The sequence below is a fragment of the Pezoporus flaviventris genome, unplaced genomic scaffold (assembly GCF_033815535.1).
Source record: "Pezoporus flaviventris isolate CSIRO_AGI_PZ_B2104156 unplaced genomic scaffold, CSIRO_AGI_Pfla_v1 ptg000113l, whole genome shotgun sequence".
Classification (NCBI taxonomy): domain Eukaryota; kingdom Metazoa; phylum Chordata; class Aves; order Psittaciformes; family Psittacidae; genus Pezoporus; species Pezoporus flaviventris.
Window position 1 is genome coordinate 1,621,925 of NW_026892661.1, and position 18,605 is coordinate 1,640,529.

Below are 18,605 nucleotides of genomic sequence, written 5' to 3' on the forward strand. Positions count from 1 at the left end.
CTCTGCAGAAAGAGTTAAATTGCTACTTTTGAGTACTGTGTGCAGTTCTCCTAGGGACGATAGCAACTGGTACATGAAAGGTTCCATTAAGCAAAACCCAGCTTGTCAGCCAAACCCAAGAATTACCTTTAGCTTTTAGGCTTTTAAGGATGATTTCGACTCTCCTGTGATTTTCCGGTGACACACTACACCTGCCGCTCAGCTCTGACATTGACATCCTCCCTCTGCAAATGCAAGATTCAGTAACTTTCTTTTCCTTAAGACAGTGCTTGTTGTTTGTCAGGTTTAGAGCCTAATGCTTATTTGGGCTTGAATCCTGCACACAGTAGTTGTTACCTATGTGCCTGGGCAGGCTGTAACTTTACAGCAGAAGCTTGAAAAATGAAACTGAGATTATCAGTTGTGTGCTTTTCTCTGTGAAGGGAATACAACCAGGTGCAAGAGAATTTCCTTCTCAAGTGGGAAGGTGATTCAGCTGCTGTTTTGAAAAGGAGATGATAAGTAACTTGTCAGACACGGCTCCGAAGGACAAGATTATATACAGGGCAGAAACCCACAGGAGTCAAGGAGGCAAACTGAAAATCCATTTTAAAGTCAAACATCATTGGCCTGTTCCCTGCCATATAAAGGTAATACATTCTTTGTTCCCTGTGCTCAAAACCAAGGCCAAAATCCCTGTCTAACCTAAATTCTCCAAGCTTTTAGTATAGCTTTGTGTGTATGATGTGCATCTATGGATTTGTGAAGAGCATATTCGTTGTATTTGACAGACTTCCTCCAGCAGTACTTTAGCTATAGAGGAGATCAGAGATGAACACAAGGAGCCATGAGAAAGTACTTAAGATCAGGAAACTCCACACAAAAGGACAGGACAAAGGGATACCATTACATTAACGAAGATAGCAAGTGTAACACTACTAAAATAAACAGCCCATCATTCATACACAAACCTCATTGTCGTACCTTTTTGTTAAGATTGAGCACTTAGCAAAATTAAGACCAACTTATTTAAGCAGTCTAAGCCAAGTGTGAGGTGATACTGCACGTCTGATACTAAATCATAATCTAATCACCATAACAGCATATGGGGGAAAGAAAGGATTCTTCAAAGTCACAGCTCACAATTTATGTTTTTTCTTCTAATACACTGGGTACTGGACGCAAACTGTAAAGGAGATTAGACAATGCCTTGGTCAGTGATTAACCAGCAAGGAACTCAGCTATAAGAACAGGCAATATTATTTAGTAAATCAAAGGTAAGCTTGTTGCAAGCTGTTATTTTAGTTGTTGGCCTAGATAATAAAGTAACTTCTTTCTCCTGACACACTGATATTGCTTGACTGGCTTCTGTGGAGGAGCACTTTAAAAAGGGACTGAAAAGTTGATGCACTTTGAGTTAGCTTTATTAAAGAGAAAACTACAGTACTCAACAGCAAGTGATATTAACAGCACATTTTGAAGCTCTCTTGAAAACTTCAGATGCTTTGCACGTATTTCATAGAGGAGCTCAGGATGGCCAAACCATTGAGTTTCCGCAGTTGAAAAATATGCCTGAAAAGACAATAGAAAGGTTGCTGGGGGAATATAAGATGACCAACAATAAAAGTTTTCAGCTTCCAGTCCTCTGCTATATCACCCATGCCCAAATTGTCAAGGATGTTCAATGCCACCTTCGATAAATCACTCCTAAAGTAGCATGAGAAAGTTTCTAGATCACAGTTCCCTACAAAAAGGAAAATGAAAGTCCTAAATAATACCTGACAACTGTGCAAATTTATGGCATTGCAAATACCCCCCCCCCAACCTAAGAAAATAAGGTGTTCCCCTTTTGTACCTCAGAGCAGATAATTTCTCTATTGCTCATTTTTGATCTCCAGCAGAAGCAAGATTTGAAACTTTTGGAAACTAAGCATTGTTCCCTGCTTTCTGCAATGGTTCAGGATGAATATTAACAAGCTGAGCTCAGTTCCTGTGCCTGGAATGTAGTTCAAGATCCAGCTGACTGTTTGCAGCTAGCTAGAGGTTGGCATACACTTGGCTGGCAGCAGCAGACATTCTTTGCTGACATTTATACTTCTGTTTTGCTCTTGTTATTGCTCTGACCTCTACAAAGGTACAACATTACTCCTCCTCTTTCCATTCTTCCAGCACAGGTAAAGCAATTCTCCTTGAAACACGTTAAGTAGGAACAGGAACAGAACTGTGGGGATAGCACCATAAGTGGCAACTGTAGATTTCATGGAGTATTTATGTAAACTAACGATCTGCCCTGTACCTGCTTGCTCTACATATGGAATCCACTTATACAGGTCAAGAATTATCATCAGCTAAGAAACAGATGGTGTAGAAGAACAACAGTCTTTTTTACAGTACCTTGGTTCAGCAACACAAAGCTTCCCCAGAGCAATCGCTGCATTCTCCTGCACTGAAGTTCTTCTAGCATTGCCACCAGCATGCTTCAACAAGATCATCACAACATTGGAATTCAGTAACGATGTTGCTGCTCCAGGAACTACAAGGCACTGGCCAAGGCAGAGTGCAGCATTGCCTACAATCATTTCATTCTCTGAGTCCAAGAGCTTCAGCAGCACACTGAACCCTGGGAGAAAGAGAGATTAATTGTACAGAATGCACACAGATTTGTTCGAGTACCACTGATACTTTCTCCTGTCTTTATCTAAACTCCCAGGGAGCGAGCACTGCTCTGTGTTGGGTGTTTTTCTGGAAAACCTGGAGGAGCAAGGACTTTCATAAGCAGCTCAGCTTATCTACTTCTGCAACCTACACTAATGTACAGCAGCAGAATAGTTTGTCTGTACTGGCACAGAATTGCATAGCTCTTGCTGGCATCTGTAAGCAGCAGCAATGTCTCAGGCCACGGAACCTAGCAACATTCAGGTAGACCACTTTCTAAATAAATTACAGCCATGGCTTCCACGTGCATGAAGTCTCCTTGGGGGTTACATAAGTTTGCTTTGGTTTTCTTTCATGGTCCCATCTGTTCTTCCAGATCACATCCCACCTTTTTCTGCAACATCATCTGCTGAAAAGGCACTGCTGCTCCAGACAGCAACAGTGGCTGGTGAATAAGCTGAACTAAGCGGCCCATTTGGAATGCAATCGTATGTCATGGGACTATAGCTCAATTCCATCAGGCTCCTAGCAACAGGGCAAAGTCTGGGTTGGCAAACAGAGATGGAAAAAATAAGAAATTGTGACTTCTCACAAGATTAATACCCAGAGTTTTGGCAGGAAGAATTAGAGTGAAGTGTTATTGCTAATTTGTGGAAATGAAAGCTCATTTACAGATGACAGTGAAACTAATATGGGGTGTACAATAGGAAGATGATGCTCTGAGAGGCTTTTCATGAGTGGAAATCCTTAGGGTTCAAGTTGAACTACATGAGCTGACAGTTTCTTGACAGGTTCAACCATTTAGATAAAACTTAAGTATTCTCTGTTGTAGTCACATTAGCATTAATTGAACTTGCATTGTAAAGCAATCCAAGCAATGTTATACCGCATGACTAGAGTGAATATACTCAAAAATACCCTAAGACACCTGGCCTGATATTATCACTCTGTCTCCATATCCATTTCCTTTTAATACCAGGCTAAATATCCACATGTAAATGAAGGAAACTCAGCCTCAACTTCTGCAAATCACATGTTTAAGTTTTCTACTTTAGCCACTAGCTTTGGGAAATACAACCCAATTCAGTTACATTTTATAAGCACTTTCTTTCAGAATCTATATACTTCTGGCCCTGACAAAGCATACCAAGCCATTTCACTCAAGTAAAGCACAGTTTCTCTAACTCGGGCTCATTATCTGATGCGCCTGTTTCCATCCACACACAGGGCTAAGGATCACTAAGCACTGTTTCAGGAGGTCAGATACCATGGCTGAAGTCTTGCCAGATTAAACACCAGTGTTCAGGTCCATTCTAGAACAGAAGAAAGTAATTGGCCAATATTGAGATTACATCTCTGCATCCAGCTTCTGCTTAGTCATTTACCTTTATCTGACTTCACGAGATCTTCTTGAGCTTGCCTGTTACTTCTGGTGCAGATGGAAAGGGTCTTTATACCATAATTGCATGTAGTCTCTCCTCCAGCCTAGATTTGTTTAAAGCATACGTTAACAAACATACCCCAGTTCATACCCCAGCTTGCTCAAGGTTACAGAATAGCTTAGGTACCATGAAGATAGGTGTTCCTTCTGCCTAAGCCCAAATACCAAATTAAGACCTTTGCAGAATATGCATCTCAAGATGAACACAGGCTGAAAAGGACACAAGAACCATCTCTTTCCTGCTCCCAAGCTTGGTTCAGTGCTCACAGATAAACAGTGGAAAGGGCTCCACTGCTTTTCAGTGGTCCAAATCAGATCACACCAATTATAAGCTTCAGTCCTCCAGCTGGGCCCTGCAGTTATGGGTTCTTGAATTTACAGGCGTCTGGAAGCAGAGCTGTGCACAGGCATCTCACTCACATGGCAACAACTGGGAAATCTGGCCTACAGACCAGACTACAGAAGGCAGTCTAGTCTCCAAAACTGGCTACCTAGCTTAAAACTAAACTTGAGAGCACTGTTAACAACGGACAACACAGATGCAGACAAATGAAGCCAGTGTCTGCACAGGTCTTTCTCATAGGGAAAACAAGCTAAACACAGGGGCAACTATGGCTTTCTTAAGGGATAATACAAGCAGAAATAAATTGCAGTTTGTTAAATTCATTTACTTTCAAAAATTTGATCATTTTCTTCACCACCCCTCCTTTCACTACTTCTTCTACCGCCGAGGAGGATGCTGGCAGGATGCGACTTAGCACTCCAGTGGCTCTCTTAATTAGAAAACAATGTGAGAGAGGTTAAAAAACCACAAAGTTTATTTGTCCAGACAACTTGCAACAGTTTTCAAATTATCTTGGTTTTGCAGAATAAACCCAAAGTAATTACAGTCATAAAAGAGACATTTACAGCAGTATAGCAAAGAACATCTTCAGGACATGACTTTTTTATTGTTACTGGAAACTGCACTTAGCACAGCTTTTAGAGACTCAGTGTAGAGAGAGATGAGACCAAACTGACACCAGGGCAACTCCCTGTAAGTTTAGTTACTTAAAAAATTCCTAGTAGAAACAAGCCCAGCACTGCTGGTACTGAGTCAAGTAAAGCAGATCAGAACAATCCATGTGAATGCAGAGAGGTGAACAGCCTCTGAGTTCCCATCTGCTCCTACCTATTTGCCTTGAATAACTGCTGCCTGTGGGAGTGACACACCATTAACAGGAGCACAATCTCCTAAGTATGATTCACATACAGGAACTGTGAAATTAAACAGCTGCTGAGCACCCAAATTGTTCTTGCTCCTTTGCTTCTAGATTTATTATTTTTTCTGAAGAGGTTTTATATTGACAACCATCCTAAGGATGAAATTATTTGTAAGAGCTTCTATCATGTAGATTTCAAGAGACAATGAGAACCTCTTGCATCAAACCATATAAAAACCTGACAAATATAAGCAATGCATTATTTCTTTACTAGTAATAATCATTGGTTTAGGCTTCAAAGCAGGGCAGGAGTTTGCACTTAAGTGTTCACATCAGGTTGGCTAATATAATCTTTTGTTAGTCCATAGATATCCCACTTACTGTGACAATCCTTCCATCCTTATCCCTGAGGAGAGACACGCACCTGCCACTTATGTCCACAGCAAAGTACTGAAACAACAATGTGAAAACATCAGCTGGGAAGTGATAGAGCAGAAATGGGTTAATAGACAAAGTACTCTACAACAAAGAATCCAGTGGAGATCAGGGCACACATGGCATTAAGTTACTAATACTTCAGCACCCACATGTAACAGAAGAATTTCTTCCTTCTTGATGGAATCCTTAGTTTTAAATAATTTTGGAATGTGCCACGTGTTTACACATATTGTATAACTGGAGACTGATGCAGAACAAAACATTTATACTACTATGGAAAGGTATGTGCTTGACACTGTATTTTTCTCATAACTGGGAGGAGGAAAGGGAAGGAATTTTGTACACCTTTTCACTTCTTAGCTTACTTGTCCATTACCCTTAATGATAACCTTAAACACCAATAAAAATGAAGAATTAACTGAACGCCAGCAAAATCCAAGGTTGGCAGCCTGAAGAATATTCACAGATCTTGTATACCTGGATAATCACATTTGATTCAAGCAGCAAGTTCATCATGAGGCCCAGAACTGCAAACAAACACTGCTGGTATTTGGATGTGCTCACATCAAAGTATTCATCCTGGATACAAAGGAGAGAAAAGCACAATCAATTCAGAAGATCAAAATATGCACTTCCTCAGTCTTCTGTGTGCTTACTTACATGATGCATCAGGGGAGGAATGAGGGAGCACTCAGAAGGAAGAACAAGTTCTGTGGGCACCAGAGCTAATAACAGCTTTTTGATACAGATTCATTCTTGTGTTTGTTTCACTTTGGTATCTAAAACTGCACACTCCAAACTTGTGATGTTTAATCAGGTAACAAGGTTCTTTCCCACCTTCTGAATTCTTCAGTTTCAGAGGACTGAGTTCATACTGCATCCTTACCCTGAAAGGGGCCACTCACAATAAGGGATCACTCATTCTCTCCCCCCACCACCAGTGCCACCTACTGACACAGCTTCTGAGACCTCAATCCAACTACTAGATTCGAAAGATCTCAGTCAAAGGTTCAGAGTTATTAAGGGAGGAAAACGAACATGATCACAGAAGTACCATTTCCACAAGAGATAGGGCTGATAACACTGTTCTAGGAAGCCATCAAGTTTCTTTACCACAAGCTTTAGGCATGCTTGCCAGCACTCTTTGCACTCAGCCATCTGCATTCGAATGACTCCATCTGCACACAGATTCCCCATGATGCCAATGCAACGGGCAAGGGCTGCCTGGTTCACCAGCTTGGCAGAGGTCTGAAGAGAACAGTGGAATACCAAGTTAAGAACAAATGACAAGGAAACAACAAGTACATGCTCCTATCACTCTGGCAATGGAAAATGGGATTCCAGAATCAATCTTACCTATGTTAAGTCCCAACAGCCTGAAGTTTGGAAATCACTCCCATTTTCCCAGTTAATCTCCTGATGTAGTTTTAAGAGTCTTGGGAAAAAGTGCCTAGATTCACCTCAGACTGTGAATACTGCCTTCTACCCCTTAGCTCACAGAACAGCCTCTGCTGCAGCTGTCATTCCAGTAAGGTGCTTTCAAAAGGCAAGAGCAATAAGCAATGTAAAAATGCTACAATTACTGCATTGTATTGGTGCACATTTGGAGAAGTGGAAGTGTTTTACTTTCCAGCTCTATTTGCTGTCCTGCAACAGAACAAATCTTCCCTATTACCTTTCCTCTTCTCGAGGACAAGTTTCTGTACCAACAGTATTATAAGTTTGCAGTTTAAATAAACATCCAGGAAAGGGATCTGAACCACTAAACATCTCTACCTTGTGACCTGATGCTGTCTCTTCACCCTGGTCTTTCAGATTAGAAACAGAAAAAGTCACTATCCAAAATACAACCGGTTGGTGGCAGTGGATTGAAGTCACATTAAGAGCCTAACACAGAGCCTGACAGATGACTGCTGGGAATCTGCAATCGAGTCTAGAGATTTTACTGAATATAAAACTGGTAACACCTGGAACCCAAGCACCAAGTACTGGAGATTGAGAACATTTTCCCAAGGAAAGCATATGACAAAACTGGATTTGTTATGCCTACAGAACTAAAGGCACAATAACTACCGCAGTTCTGCCACTGAGGGGTTCTGTCTAGGAGCAACTGGCTATAAAGAGTGGTCGTAAGCCATGTTACACCAAAGTAAACCAGAAATACGGACACTGAGATCTTTCATACCAGCAACTGGGTGAATAAAGGTAAAACATCTGTGGAAAGCATGACACGACACTGGGTTTTGAACCTGTTGGGGGATAAAGAAAGCTGCATTTGGACACTTAAAGCTTTAAGCAAAAATCGAAGAAGAAGGTAACACAACAGCAACATAAAACCAAGGTAAACATCAGTCAGCAATGTACCCTCACAGCAAAGGCAGCCAACAGCCTCTATCACTAGCTCACTTAGTACATTTTGAAGTACAACGTTTTACAAATTAATGAAGAAATATATGTTACCTTTCCTCTTGAGTTAAATCAGATAATATGTCCATGGCACTGCTAGCCTTGGCATCAGTGCTGTTGACAAACATCATCAAAACCTGCAGCCATCTGTAATTCCATAAGCCAAAAAAATCATGTCAGCTTCAGGTTAGTTATTAAAGACCCAAATTATAGTTTAAGTGCACCAACACAATTAATGATTTATGACCAATCTAGATATACTGTGCTCTCCAAACACACTCAGTTACCTAACAGCCATTAGAACAGTGTTTCAGCACTAGATTCTCTCACAGTATTTCCACATGCTCCTCTACTGAGCTGAAATTCCCTGCTTCTCTTCTCTAACTTCGTAAGCACAGTAAGAGAACCTATAGTCTCACCACTTTTTGTTGACAAGCCCAACTGCCAAGAAGCTCAATATCTGCAACTTTGCATTCTGAGCACCCTAACTCTTTTAAAGCAATCAGGCCCAGGATCTCTTTCAGAAGGTCACAGGAGATTTATCTGGCTCCTGATATTTCAAGCCACAGTAATATTATCTGCCTTTTATTAAGCATTCTCTCAGATATGGCTATTTCTGGAGCTTCTCCTCCCAAGGAAAAGTGTCTCTGGATTAATCTTGTATTAATATAATGAAGTGTGTGCAACTGCTGGAGAATCTTTTCTGTTCATCCATTACTTTGAACCATGTAGTCCCAGCCAATAAATTAAGATTTCACCTCTGCTTAACTCTAAAAGGAAATACCAGGTTAGTAAGATAAAGGCAACAGCCTCTTCTTTCTTTCTCCACTCTGAGTCATGGCAACACTAAATAATCATACCAAATGAGGAGACTCACAGCCTGAAACCATGAACTATTAAAAGACAACAGTGTAAACTTCTGACTGCAGGTTAGACAAACACACAGTGGTTTAAAAAGCTATGCTTCAGAATTGTATGAACATCTTCTAGAATAAGCCCTTCCTACCTAGTTTTGCAGACACTTTCAGGTACAAAGTTTACTAAAGTTTTCCTCACACCCCTAACTTTTACTTTTGCTTAGCTAGGCCTATCCCTCAAGGACAGAAATCTCAACGTCATTGACATGAACATAATGTCCCATACTGCTAGGGGAATGATTTCCCAACATCTGTGAACCCAGGCATTAAGGAGATTTGTCTAAATAATAGCAGTGTTTATTACTTGGTTAGATCCAGGTGCCTGACCAGCAGTCTCCTCCCATTCTCATTCTCTGAGTAAAGATAAATTAGTGCCAATGTCTCCTTTTGGATCTCCGATACCCCTGAGGAAAGCAGCTTTGGCAGCTGTGCACTCACATCAGGGTGAGTCAACAGAAGACGCTGATTTTCTTCTGAATAAAACCAACAACAAAAAAAGAAGATCCAAGGGCAATGTCATACACAATGGCATCACTGTTACTCTTTTTTCCTAGATGCTGATTTAAGAGGTTTAATGTCTCTATTTCATTCACTAATGTGGGGTTTCCCCTTGCCTTGCAGCATTAATATTCGCCTGAGAATCAGCTGGATTCCATGATTTACAAGTCAATACAGGCACTGGCATCAAGCATTCTGTGTTTTCCTTGTGTGGCAATTTGCACCACTTTACTACCCACCACCACCCCAGCCCATTTCTTATCTATGTATATACTCCCTAGAAACAAGGGCTGCCTCCCCAGTGACTCCTGACTGTGAATGCCAAAGAATTTGCCTTCTCTAAAGGGAATTCTATAAAACTCTGTTTTTTGCTGGCGTAACTGTTTAAAAACAAAATTATACAAGTAATATTATCTTAAAAGCAGTAATAATCACAGGGAATTTATTTTCCACCCCTTCAGTAGTTTTAATACGCTCATAGAAATAGACTGAAAATTTCATCTCGTAATGAACGTATCTGCCAAAATTGTGGTTGCTGCTAGCAGCGCATGCCAGCACTTGCTATTGACCTGTAAAACTTAGTTTACAATAAGGTCTAGAGGCAAGCGCTCTGGGAAAGCGATGTTCATGCCAAACATCAATTTCAGACACAGTAAGCGCCATACTAACAATACATTAACAATGATTAATGTTGATTATATATTTTTTACCATTCCCAGCGCAGACAGCTTGCCAAAGGAGCAGAAGAGAAACAGACAAATCCACTTCAGCAGCATTTTTGCTCTCTGCACAGAAGCCCCTAAATTAGAAATGGTGGGGAAAAAAAAAGAGCAAAGGACAGATCAAACAATTAGGTCTTTGGCAATGCCTCACAGAGATGAGGATCTGCCACAAAAACACTTAAGCTCATAAGCTCTAAACCCAGCTCCTTGGTTAACTGTTTTTAGGAGTATGGCTTTCCAGAGGACTTCCCCTGATAGCAGATTTATTATCTACTAGGTCTACTCTACCCTCCACACACACAGACCTTATATGAGCATTACATGGCATCATAAAGGTGAGAAAATCAGTTCTGCACCCAAAACATTGATGAACCCTCAAGAAATCTCTGTGCTGCAGTCCCACTGAGAACCTTAAAGAATAGCTCTCCTGCTCCGTTCAACCAGTCGTGCTGTTCTGAACCTTAGTTATGCAAAATCTTCCAATCGCATCTTCTTGTTGCCATTGTCTACCTGAACCTGACTCAAATATACATTCAGCAACTTCAGCAACTAAGTGCTTTCAGATTTCTTCTCTATCAAGCTGTGTTTTTTTTAAATCAGACCTGTTCTTACTGTGAGATAGGATAACTGTACAGAAATAGGAAACAGAAGCAGAAACTCAGTTCTGTTCACTGCATCTAAGAAAGCACTGTTTGTATTAAAAGGCAGAAATGAGTCAGTCCATTCAGACATTAAAATCTGCTATTACATTATCTTCTGGTCATTTCATCTGCATTTCAAGAGGTGATTGTGTTTCTTGAAAACAGTGTTTTCATTTCCTCAGGCTCTAACACCCTACTGTTTTCCTCTGGAGAGCTCTTACCCTCTTACAATCTCGTTGTCTCCGAGGATACTGAATCCATTGTTTGTTCTAAATAAAGTTTGCTCAGTACCTGAAAAAGAGATAAACAAATCAGCTCTGTGATCCATCTGGCTGACAGATCATTGTGAAGGCAGACTCCTGCTCTTCCCTAACACAGTGTTAAAAGAAAAGGTCACTGGATCAACAGCTCTGGGGAAAGAATGCCATCAAAAGAGAACAACTCCAAGAGTGCTACTTGAAGTAGAGGCAGCTTTGAAGCTGAAGAGTGCTCTAATTCATGCCTGGTGCTGTAAAGGACAGCTGACTTCAAGTTAAAGGCTCTTTAGGAAGACTGAAACATGAGCTGGCTTTGCAAATCAATATGCTTTAGCAGGGAATTACAAATATTTCTAAACAAACGAAACAGCTCTTAAGAGACCCAAATCTATAGAATTCTTAACAGCTCAGCTACAACATTGGTCTGCTTCTGTAAAATAGACATAAATATCTACTACCCATAAATTTTGAAATATTAAACACTGCTGATTTTATGTCTTTACTATAGGAATAATTTTTCCTGTTCCTTAAGGAACTAATCCAATTGTATTCATCTGCTTGGATTACAGCTCCCATCATCAATAACCTTTACATCAAATACTTACAATCTTTCACAGTTCCAGCTAAAAGTCTGATCCCTCCTGCATAGTAGAGGACATTCTGGTCAGGTCTATGCAGTTTCTGCAGCAGTTCTTTTATGGACAGAGCAGCAAGGTTTCCAGACTCAACTTCCTTCATTGCTCTCTCTTCATCTCTCATTCTTTTCTCCTCCAAGTTTACCTCATTCATACAATCTTGGAAATCAAAAGACGACAAAGCATGGTAGTTAAGTGTTTGTATATGGTCAGCTTTCAAAGAGAGAATGAAGCTGATTCCTTGACAGAGAGCTACCTTCTACATACAAATGTACAGAATGACCCACAGCTCTGATCAGCGGAACAGAGTTTAAAGAAGAAACAATCTGAAACAAAAGCTGAGTGAAGAGACTCCATCAAAAGTTCTGAAAAGCACAATAGTGGTTTTGATTAGGTTCCATCTTGATCAGAAAACAAGGGGTGACAGGGTAACCATTTCTATTCCTTACCTTTAAACAGGCTTTCCTTTTGGGGATCGATTTGTAAGATCTTCTCATAACACTCCCTGGCCTTAACAGAGAAAAGAAATGGGCCACTGTACTTAAGTGTGGAAAATAAATCTTATGGAGACACACAAGTAAAAACTTTCGTAATTAAAAGTGTAAGTTGACTATTATTAGAATTATTAGTCTTTGCAAAGCACAGAAGTTCCTCTCAAGCCTGAAGGTTCAATATACTTTCATTTGACCAGTGCTTAAGATCACAGATTTCTCTCTTTTACCCACATCACTACACCAAAACCAGAACAAAACATGGTCTGAGGGCCATAAAATTTAGTCAGCTTACCTCACTGTAGTGTTTAAGTGACAGATGAGCCTTCCCCATTAGAAAACAGGCTTTAATACATTTTTCATTGCACTGTGTTAAAAAAGAAATTATTAATTTTTACCTTTTAATATTTTCACAGCCTTCTGATTAATAGGTATAGCTGCCCAAAATAACTGTAAGCACAGAACAGGGTATTCATCTACTAGAGGCATCTGAAGATTATATGCTAAAATATTACCTCCAGGTACCAACTTTCCTTCTCAATGCAAGGAGCACTGGCTTTGGTTTAGTTAAAGGGGGAAAGTTGCTATTCCTAGTATCCTTCCCAGAAACCTGCCCTTCAGGCAATACAAGCAGAGCCCCATGCAGTTAGGTAATGCTAAGGCCTATAATTCTATAAGTCTATAATTTGATTACTTTTGCCATGAATTAAAAGTTAGGTTATCTTTTCCCATTCAAATCCCTGTGAAAAATACTGATTTCTTGAAATGATGCTGCCGATATTGTTAATAATCTCTTAACCGTGTTGCAGTCCTAAGCATCACTCATGTAATTCACATTCAGCTCTTTGGCATTTTATAGGGTATCTTCACTTTTCAGATCAGCAGATCTGATCTTTGTGAGCTTTGAGTCTCTTTCCCTATTTAGAAGGGTGCCAATGAGTGTAGTTAATAGCTTATTATCACTTATTAAATACTCTTAAGAGCTAGAAAAGCTTCTGCATACAGGCAGCACTGAGATACTAACTGCTTTAAGCTGCTCAAGTGAATTTAGGATGCAGGAATTTGTGCAACACCAGCACATCTTTTCATTTCTATTAACAAGTTGACTTCTGTTGTATCATCAGTTACACACAAGGAGCATTTGACATAATCATAAAAGACAAAATCCTAAAATTACCTTTAATGCCCATTCACAGTCACCAATGGCTTTTTCATACTCATGCACCTTCAGGTAGGCCTGAAATAAAGCCAAGGGAGTCCAGGCAGAATAATGAGAGTATTTCAATTAACTTCCACTAACTATTGTACAAACCCACCTAATTTAGACTGCTCGTTTGTCTGGCCACTGATTTAGCAGGAAAAAACCCTGCTGTTTCTTCACTTGTCCTCTATCTACTTGGAGTTTGTAATTTAGAATAAATGTAATGAACCAAAATACAAAAGCAGTATAGTGGTAGCTCATTCCCACATGCTGACCTGTGCTCTGTTTGTGTAAAGCTCCTGCTTATTTCTCAGTTTTTCCAGACCTTCAGTGTATCTCTGAATGGCTCTGACATAGTCTCCTTTCCTGAAGGCATCATTTCCCTTCTCTTTCAGAGCTGCAAACCAACAGACATGCATTTAAAATACCATTTGGGTTTTATTTCCCCAAAAGGTGATTAAGGAAACAGAAGCCATAATCTCCCGTTGGAATAATCACAAAAATTACAGTCCAGCTTCACTGCAGTGTCTTTATTACCCATCATTTGCAAGAGACCTCTGAGTTATTCAGTCCACATGATCTCCAATGCTGTTTCAGAGAGAAAACTGAGCTTGTCTTTGCCCCATCCCAAACTCATATCATAAAGAGGACAGCATGGAGAAGTAGAGGTTGCAACAACTCTGTCAAGTATATAACCCTGTTATATCCAGCTAATCAGCTCTGTGGAGAAGGCTGGTCTCACATAACCAAAGCGCTATCTCAGCCTGCATGAGAATGACTGTATTAGAGTAGCTGGACAGCGTCCCAAACCAGCCCAGTTCTTGCTAAGTAGTCTCTGGAGGCATTACCTAGAAAAACCTTTTGCAATTACCATTTGCTAAGTGTTCATTTCTCTTCCTTTGTTTAGCACGTTCTTTTGCATCCTTTTCCAACATTGCCAGAAAGCCATCTTTGAACCGGGAGAGTTGGTGGTGTTTCAGTTACGGTTGTTGTCAGGTAGGTTGGTTGGTTTTAATTAAAAAAAAGGAAAAAAAGCATCGTTAAAATCAATCTGCAGATAAGGGAAATAGGTCATTCCTAAGGTATTTCCAAGTTATTTTGCTAGAAAGAAAATACTAAGGGGATATTTCAACAACTGAAGTGGAACACAAATGACAAGCCCATGCTGTGACTGAGGATTTGCATACTTGCCTTGAAGTATCTAACCTCTAGAGACAGACTTGTTTCCTTTTGAATTCAAAATACTAACCTTTTAGATGAGACACCAGAATACAGTAAGTACACTAGCAAGCCTTCTACCTATGAACAAGTACAGCCATATTTATAAGATCCTCGAGTGTGTTCCCAAATCTGCCTGAATGTTGATTAAAGTCACTAGAAAAGTTAGCTTTGACTTTGGCAGGAGTGGAATTCAGTCTTGCATGAAGTAACAGCAACCCTAGCTCCACCTCTGCTAAAACAGACTGAAGAGATGCTAAGTACCAGAGGGAGCACTGTCCTACCTGCATTCACAGCCTCTGCATTTGCCACATCCTAAAAAGAGAGAAACACAGCACATGCATGTACACAGACAATGTAGTACAACCCACAGCAGCAAAGGAACTTTTGTTCCTTTGTTAAGTTGTTCAAAGCTACAGGATGTCTGAAATATCCAGGGTGATGCATACAGGGAATAGGAAATTGACATTTGAATAACAGATAAGGATTTAATAGTTTCTTATATTACTGGAAAGCTTCCTGTATCTTTCCCGAGGCAAATCACTGAAAGCCAAACCCTACTGCAGGAATCAAAGCCTAGTGAAATTAGTGAAGGGACTCCTGTGTCTTCACGTGGGTTTGCTCAAGTCCCTGAAGCACAGGTAAAGCTACAAGTTACGGCACCTCCGTGCTTGCATTCAACTCGGATAAATCCCACAGAAGTCTTTGGTGTTATTAGCGGGCTTAAAACAAAGACAATGCAACATCAAGGACCTCCCAAGAGCATAACTAGTGAAAAACAAAGTCACCTTCAGAACACGCTTGTAAATACTGCTCTGATTTTTTTCTCCTGGGCAAGGAATATGGGTTAATTATTTAAGAGCCCTAAGCTGCACACAGCTTTGACTTCAAAGGGAATAAAGTCCTTACAGAAGCTCGGGTGTTGATGACTGTTCTGTTGACTGTAGTTTTGCTTTCTTCCTCCTTGTTAGTTTCTTGATCATGGAGCCTTTTCTCTGCTTCAGCAATGGCTTTTGCATTGACAGCCGAGTCTGGGGAGCTCAAGCCTTGCACTAAATTGGCTAAAAAGGGAATTAAAGAAAGAAGAGAGAGATAGACAGTACTCTAAATGATCCTGGAGGGACCAGGAGCTCCGTTGTGCATCTGATGAGATGCTTTTGAGGGCACTGATGACCAGGATAACCTTTATAGATGGAAACACAACTTCATCCCGCTTCCAAGGGCTCCCTACAGCTTCTACATGATAAAAATTCCCAGGGTTAGGAAGCAGCTCCTGGCATCCGCAAACCCTGACGCCTGAGCTCCTAAGGACGCTTGGCACAAAACGAACTGGGAACGAGGGGTGGGAATCTGACTCTTCTCCGTCCCCTTTCCACTGTCTCCTTTCAGCCCTTAGTACCGTACCCGCGGAACACGGCGATGTCCGTCCGCCTCCAGCCCCGACACCGGCCCCGGCCCCGCTTACCGATATCGTCCACCCGGCGGAGGAACCGCTGGAAATCCCGCTCCTGCTCCTCGTCACCCACCATGGCCGGGCTCTGGGGACCGAGCTTTGGGGACCGGAGCCACCGAGCCCCACGGCGCGCAGCGCCGCGGCCGTTACCGTGGAGACTACGCCCTTGCCGTAGCGTCAGCGGTTGGGGCGTGGCCATGCAAATGAAGGGCGGGGTCTCGCTGGCCGCCATTTCGCGGTGGGGCAGGGGGCACCGCTGGTTCCAGCCCCGGTCAGGGCTCGGTACCGGCCGGCCCCGCCGCATCCGGGCCTCCCCTCCCTCAAGCGTAACTCGGGGCACGGTGAGGGGCAGGAGCAGCCACGGGCACTGGGGGGGAGCTGCCGCGGCCCCGCTGCGCTGCCCGGTCCTCCGGAGCATCCCTCGCCCTGCAGCGTGCAGCAAGGGGGCCCTCTGGTGGCCAAACGCCGCCAGTGCCGTGCGGGATCGCTACAAGTGAACCGCGCGTACGTTGTTCGTCAAGCACTGAGATTGTACCGCATCCACCCCGCCTCCGTTCTTCACGGACGGTTCTTGTAGATAATGCGGTACTGCAAACATGCGGGACAACAAAACAGCGCTCAGTACCTGAATACAGAACCGTTTTGCCCACTGTGTGCTACAGACTAGAATAAGGAGGAACTCTGTCAAGAACAAAGGCTGGAAAAAACCTATAAACGGTGTAAAAGAGTCAAGAGAGCAAAGTCAAATTCCATGAAAATAAAATGAGCTATGAAGGACCTGAGAGCCTTAATCTGGAACCTGAATTCGGAAGTGCAGTGACAGGCACCTGCTGAAAGAACCCACCACCAAAAAGATGGATTATTTCCTGTGCATTCTTCTTATCCCTTTTCCTAAAGCAGTGAACATACAAGGCAAATCACAGCACCTTTGCTGAAATAGCTTTACAGCAAGCCACAGTGTAAACAGCACTCAAGAACAGAGGGCAAAGCTCTGGAGAGTAAGCAGAAAGGACAAGGGTCTTCCCTTGGGATAACACGTACTTCAGCTCGTACATTTACTTTCTTGTATTTCTGTGAACAATTCTGACACCCAAGTATTCACACAAATCACAGCTCTAATTTAGCCTTCTGTGCCCTAAGAAATCAATGCTTAGGACAGAATTCAATTCGATTCATCCTACCTTCGTCACGTTCAAGAACCCAATCCAGGATGGGTTAAGGGCACCTTTTGAAGCCAACATTCACATGTACACCCACCCCCCTTCCATGGCCAGTGAAGAGAGAAACAACTTTTTAAGGGGAAATGCGTTTGCTCCTGATTCACATTAGACATGAAACTGCATTTATATGGCAGTTATCTCAAGGAAACTCCCTACAGTGGGGCAGAGAAACTACACCATCCCACTGCCACCATCAGAGCCAGCTTGAACCACGCAGCACGGCTGCTTCACTAACGTGACTGTGCAGACAGTTGCACTTCCTGCTCGTCTAGAGCCCTGAGCTTCTGACAGATGCTTAACTCATGCTGTGGGCACGCCCCAATGGGACTGCCCATTCGCATTTATCTCACACGCAAATACAGCCCTGGGAATCCGTATCTCTACACAGGACCTCGCAGAGCATCTAAAGAAGAGCGTAGGCACGAGCTTTTTTTTTTTTTTTTTTTGTAGTTTTTATTTGAACACAGTATTCTGACAGAATGCAAAGTCAAAATCCTCAGTTAGTATCAGTATTTACACCAGTGAGAATGGGAATAAAGGTGGAACCGATGTTTCACTTGGTAAAAAGATTTTTTGTTTTTTTGTTTTTTTAACAAGATAGAAGGCCCCCAAAAGTAGGGAATGCTCGGTAAGGATGTCAATGGAGGGTCTGAGAACAACTATCAAAACAGCCTAGTGTGAAAACGTGGGGTTTGAAGGCTCCATAGAAAAGTGTGAAAATAGAACTCCACTCTAAAAGCTGAACAACTGGATGCACTATTATCATCTTTACGTATGGTGCAGCATGAAATGTAATCACTCCACAACTAGAAGCTCATCAGTCTGCATTGCCATATAGATATATATGTATGGTATGGATACATATATAAACATATACAGCATAAACGGCGTCAGGTTGGTCCCTCTTCAAAGGTTTAAATAAAAGCAATGAAGCCAAGAAATGGGATACTCCTAAATTAAAACAAATCATTAAGGGAAGCATAAAGCCATTCAATCTACAACTACTGGGAGGTGTCACGAGGGCATTAAAAAGGAGTTGGATGGACACTCCCAGTGTTCAGGCAATCACAGGGTTCACTTCTGCCTCGCAATGGTGCTTGCTCTATAGATCTCAACACAAACCCACTGCAGACAGCAGGGTACTTTCTCATGATATGGGTGCTGGATCAAGCTTGGAGCTGGGTACTTTTTATGCCAGAAATGCCGACCCAGGTGGCAAATTACCACCCTT

General features: G+C 41.8%; 1 protein-coding gene across 4 annotated transcripts; it reads right to left on the minus strand.

Moving 5' to 3' along the window:
• Positions 1-1,381: 1,381 nt before the first annotated feature.
• On the minus strand, positions 1,382-16,424 carry TTC12 (tetratricopeptide repeat domain 12). Of its 4 annotated transcripts, XM_061478156.1 has the most exons (21): positions 16,167-16,424; positions 15,611-15,762; positions 14,986-15,016; positions 14,355-14,432; positions 13,759-13,880; positions 13,460-13,519; positions 12,578-12,649; positions 12,241-12,301; positions 11,762-11,950; positions 11,121-11,190; positions 10,247-10,335; positions 9,343-9,511; positions 8,176-8,268; positions 7,901-7,964; positions 6,829-6,963; positions 6,193-6,294; positions 5,659-5,727; positions 4,747-4,848; positions 4,020-4,119; positions 2,374-2,599; positions 1,382-1,551 (listed from the first exon to the last, which is right to left on the minus strand). In XM_061478156.1, exons 1-21 carry the CDS (start codon positions 16,384-16,386, stop codon positions 1,476-1,478), a joined length of 2,280 nt encoding a protein of 759 aa, XP_061334140.1. In that variant the 5' UTR covers positions 16,387-16,424; the 3' UTR covers positions 1,382-1,475. The 4 variants fall into 4 exon arrangements, with proteins under 4 accessions (XP_061334140.1, XP_061334141.1, XP_061334143.1 ...); XM_061478157.1 differs by lacking the exon at positions 12,578-12,649; XM_061478159.1 differs by lacking the exons at positions 14,986-15,016; positions 16,167-16,424 and having other exon boundaries at positions 15,611-15,714.
• Positions 16,425-18,605: the final 2,181 nt, after the last annotated feature.

What these genes read in the sequence shown, in the direction of transcription:
- TTC12 (XM_061478156.1), bottom strand. Translation starts at nt 16,386, where the DNA reads ATGGCGGCCAGCGAGACCCCGCCCTTCATTTGCATGGCCACGCCCCAA. An exon ending in TGCAGAGGCTGTGAATGCAG is followed by an intron (nt 14,433 to 14,985) that starts GTAGGACAGTGC and finishes CCCGGTTCAAAG; the next exon opens with ATGGCTTTCTGGCAATGTTG. An exon ending in ACTGTGAATGGGCATTAAAG is followed by an intron (nt 12,650 to 13,459) that starts GTAATTTTAGGA and finishes TTTTTAACACAG; the next exon opens with TGCAATGAAAAATGTATTAA.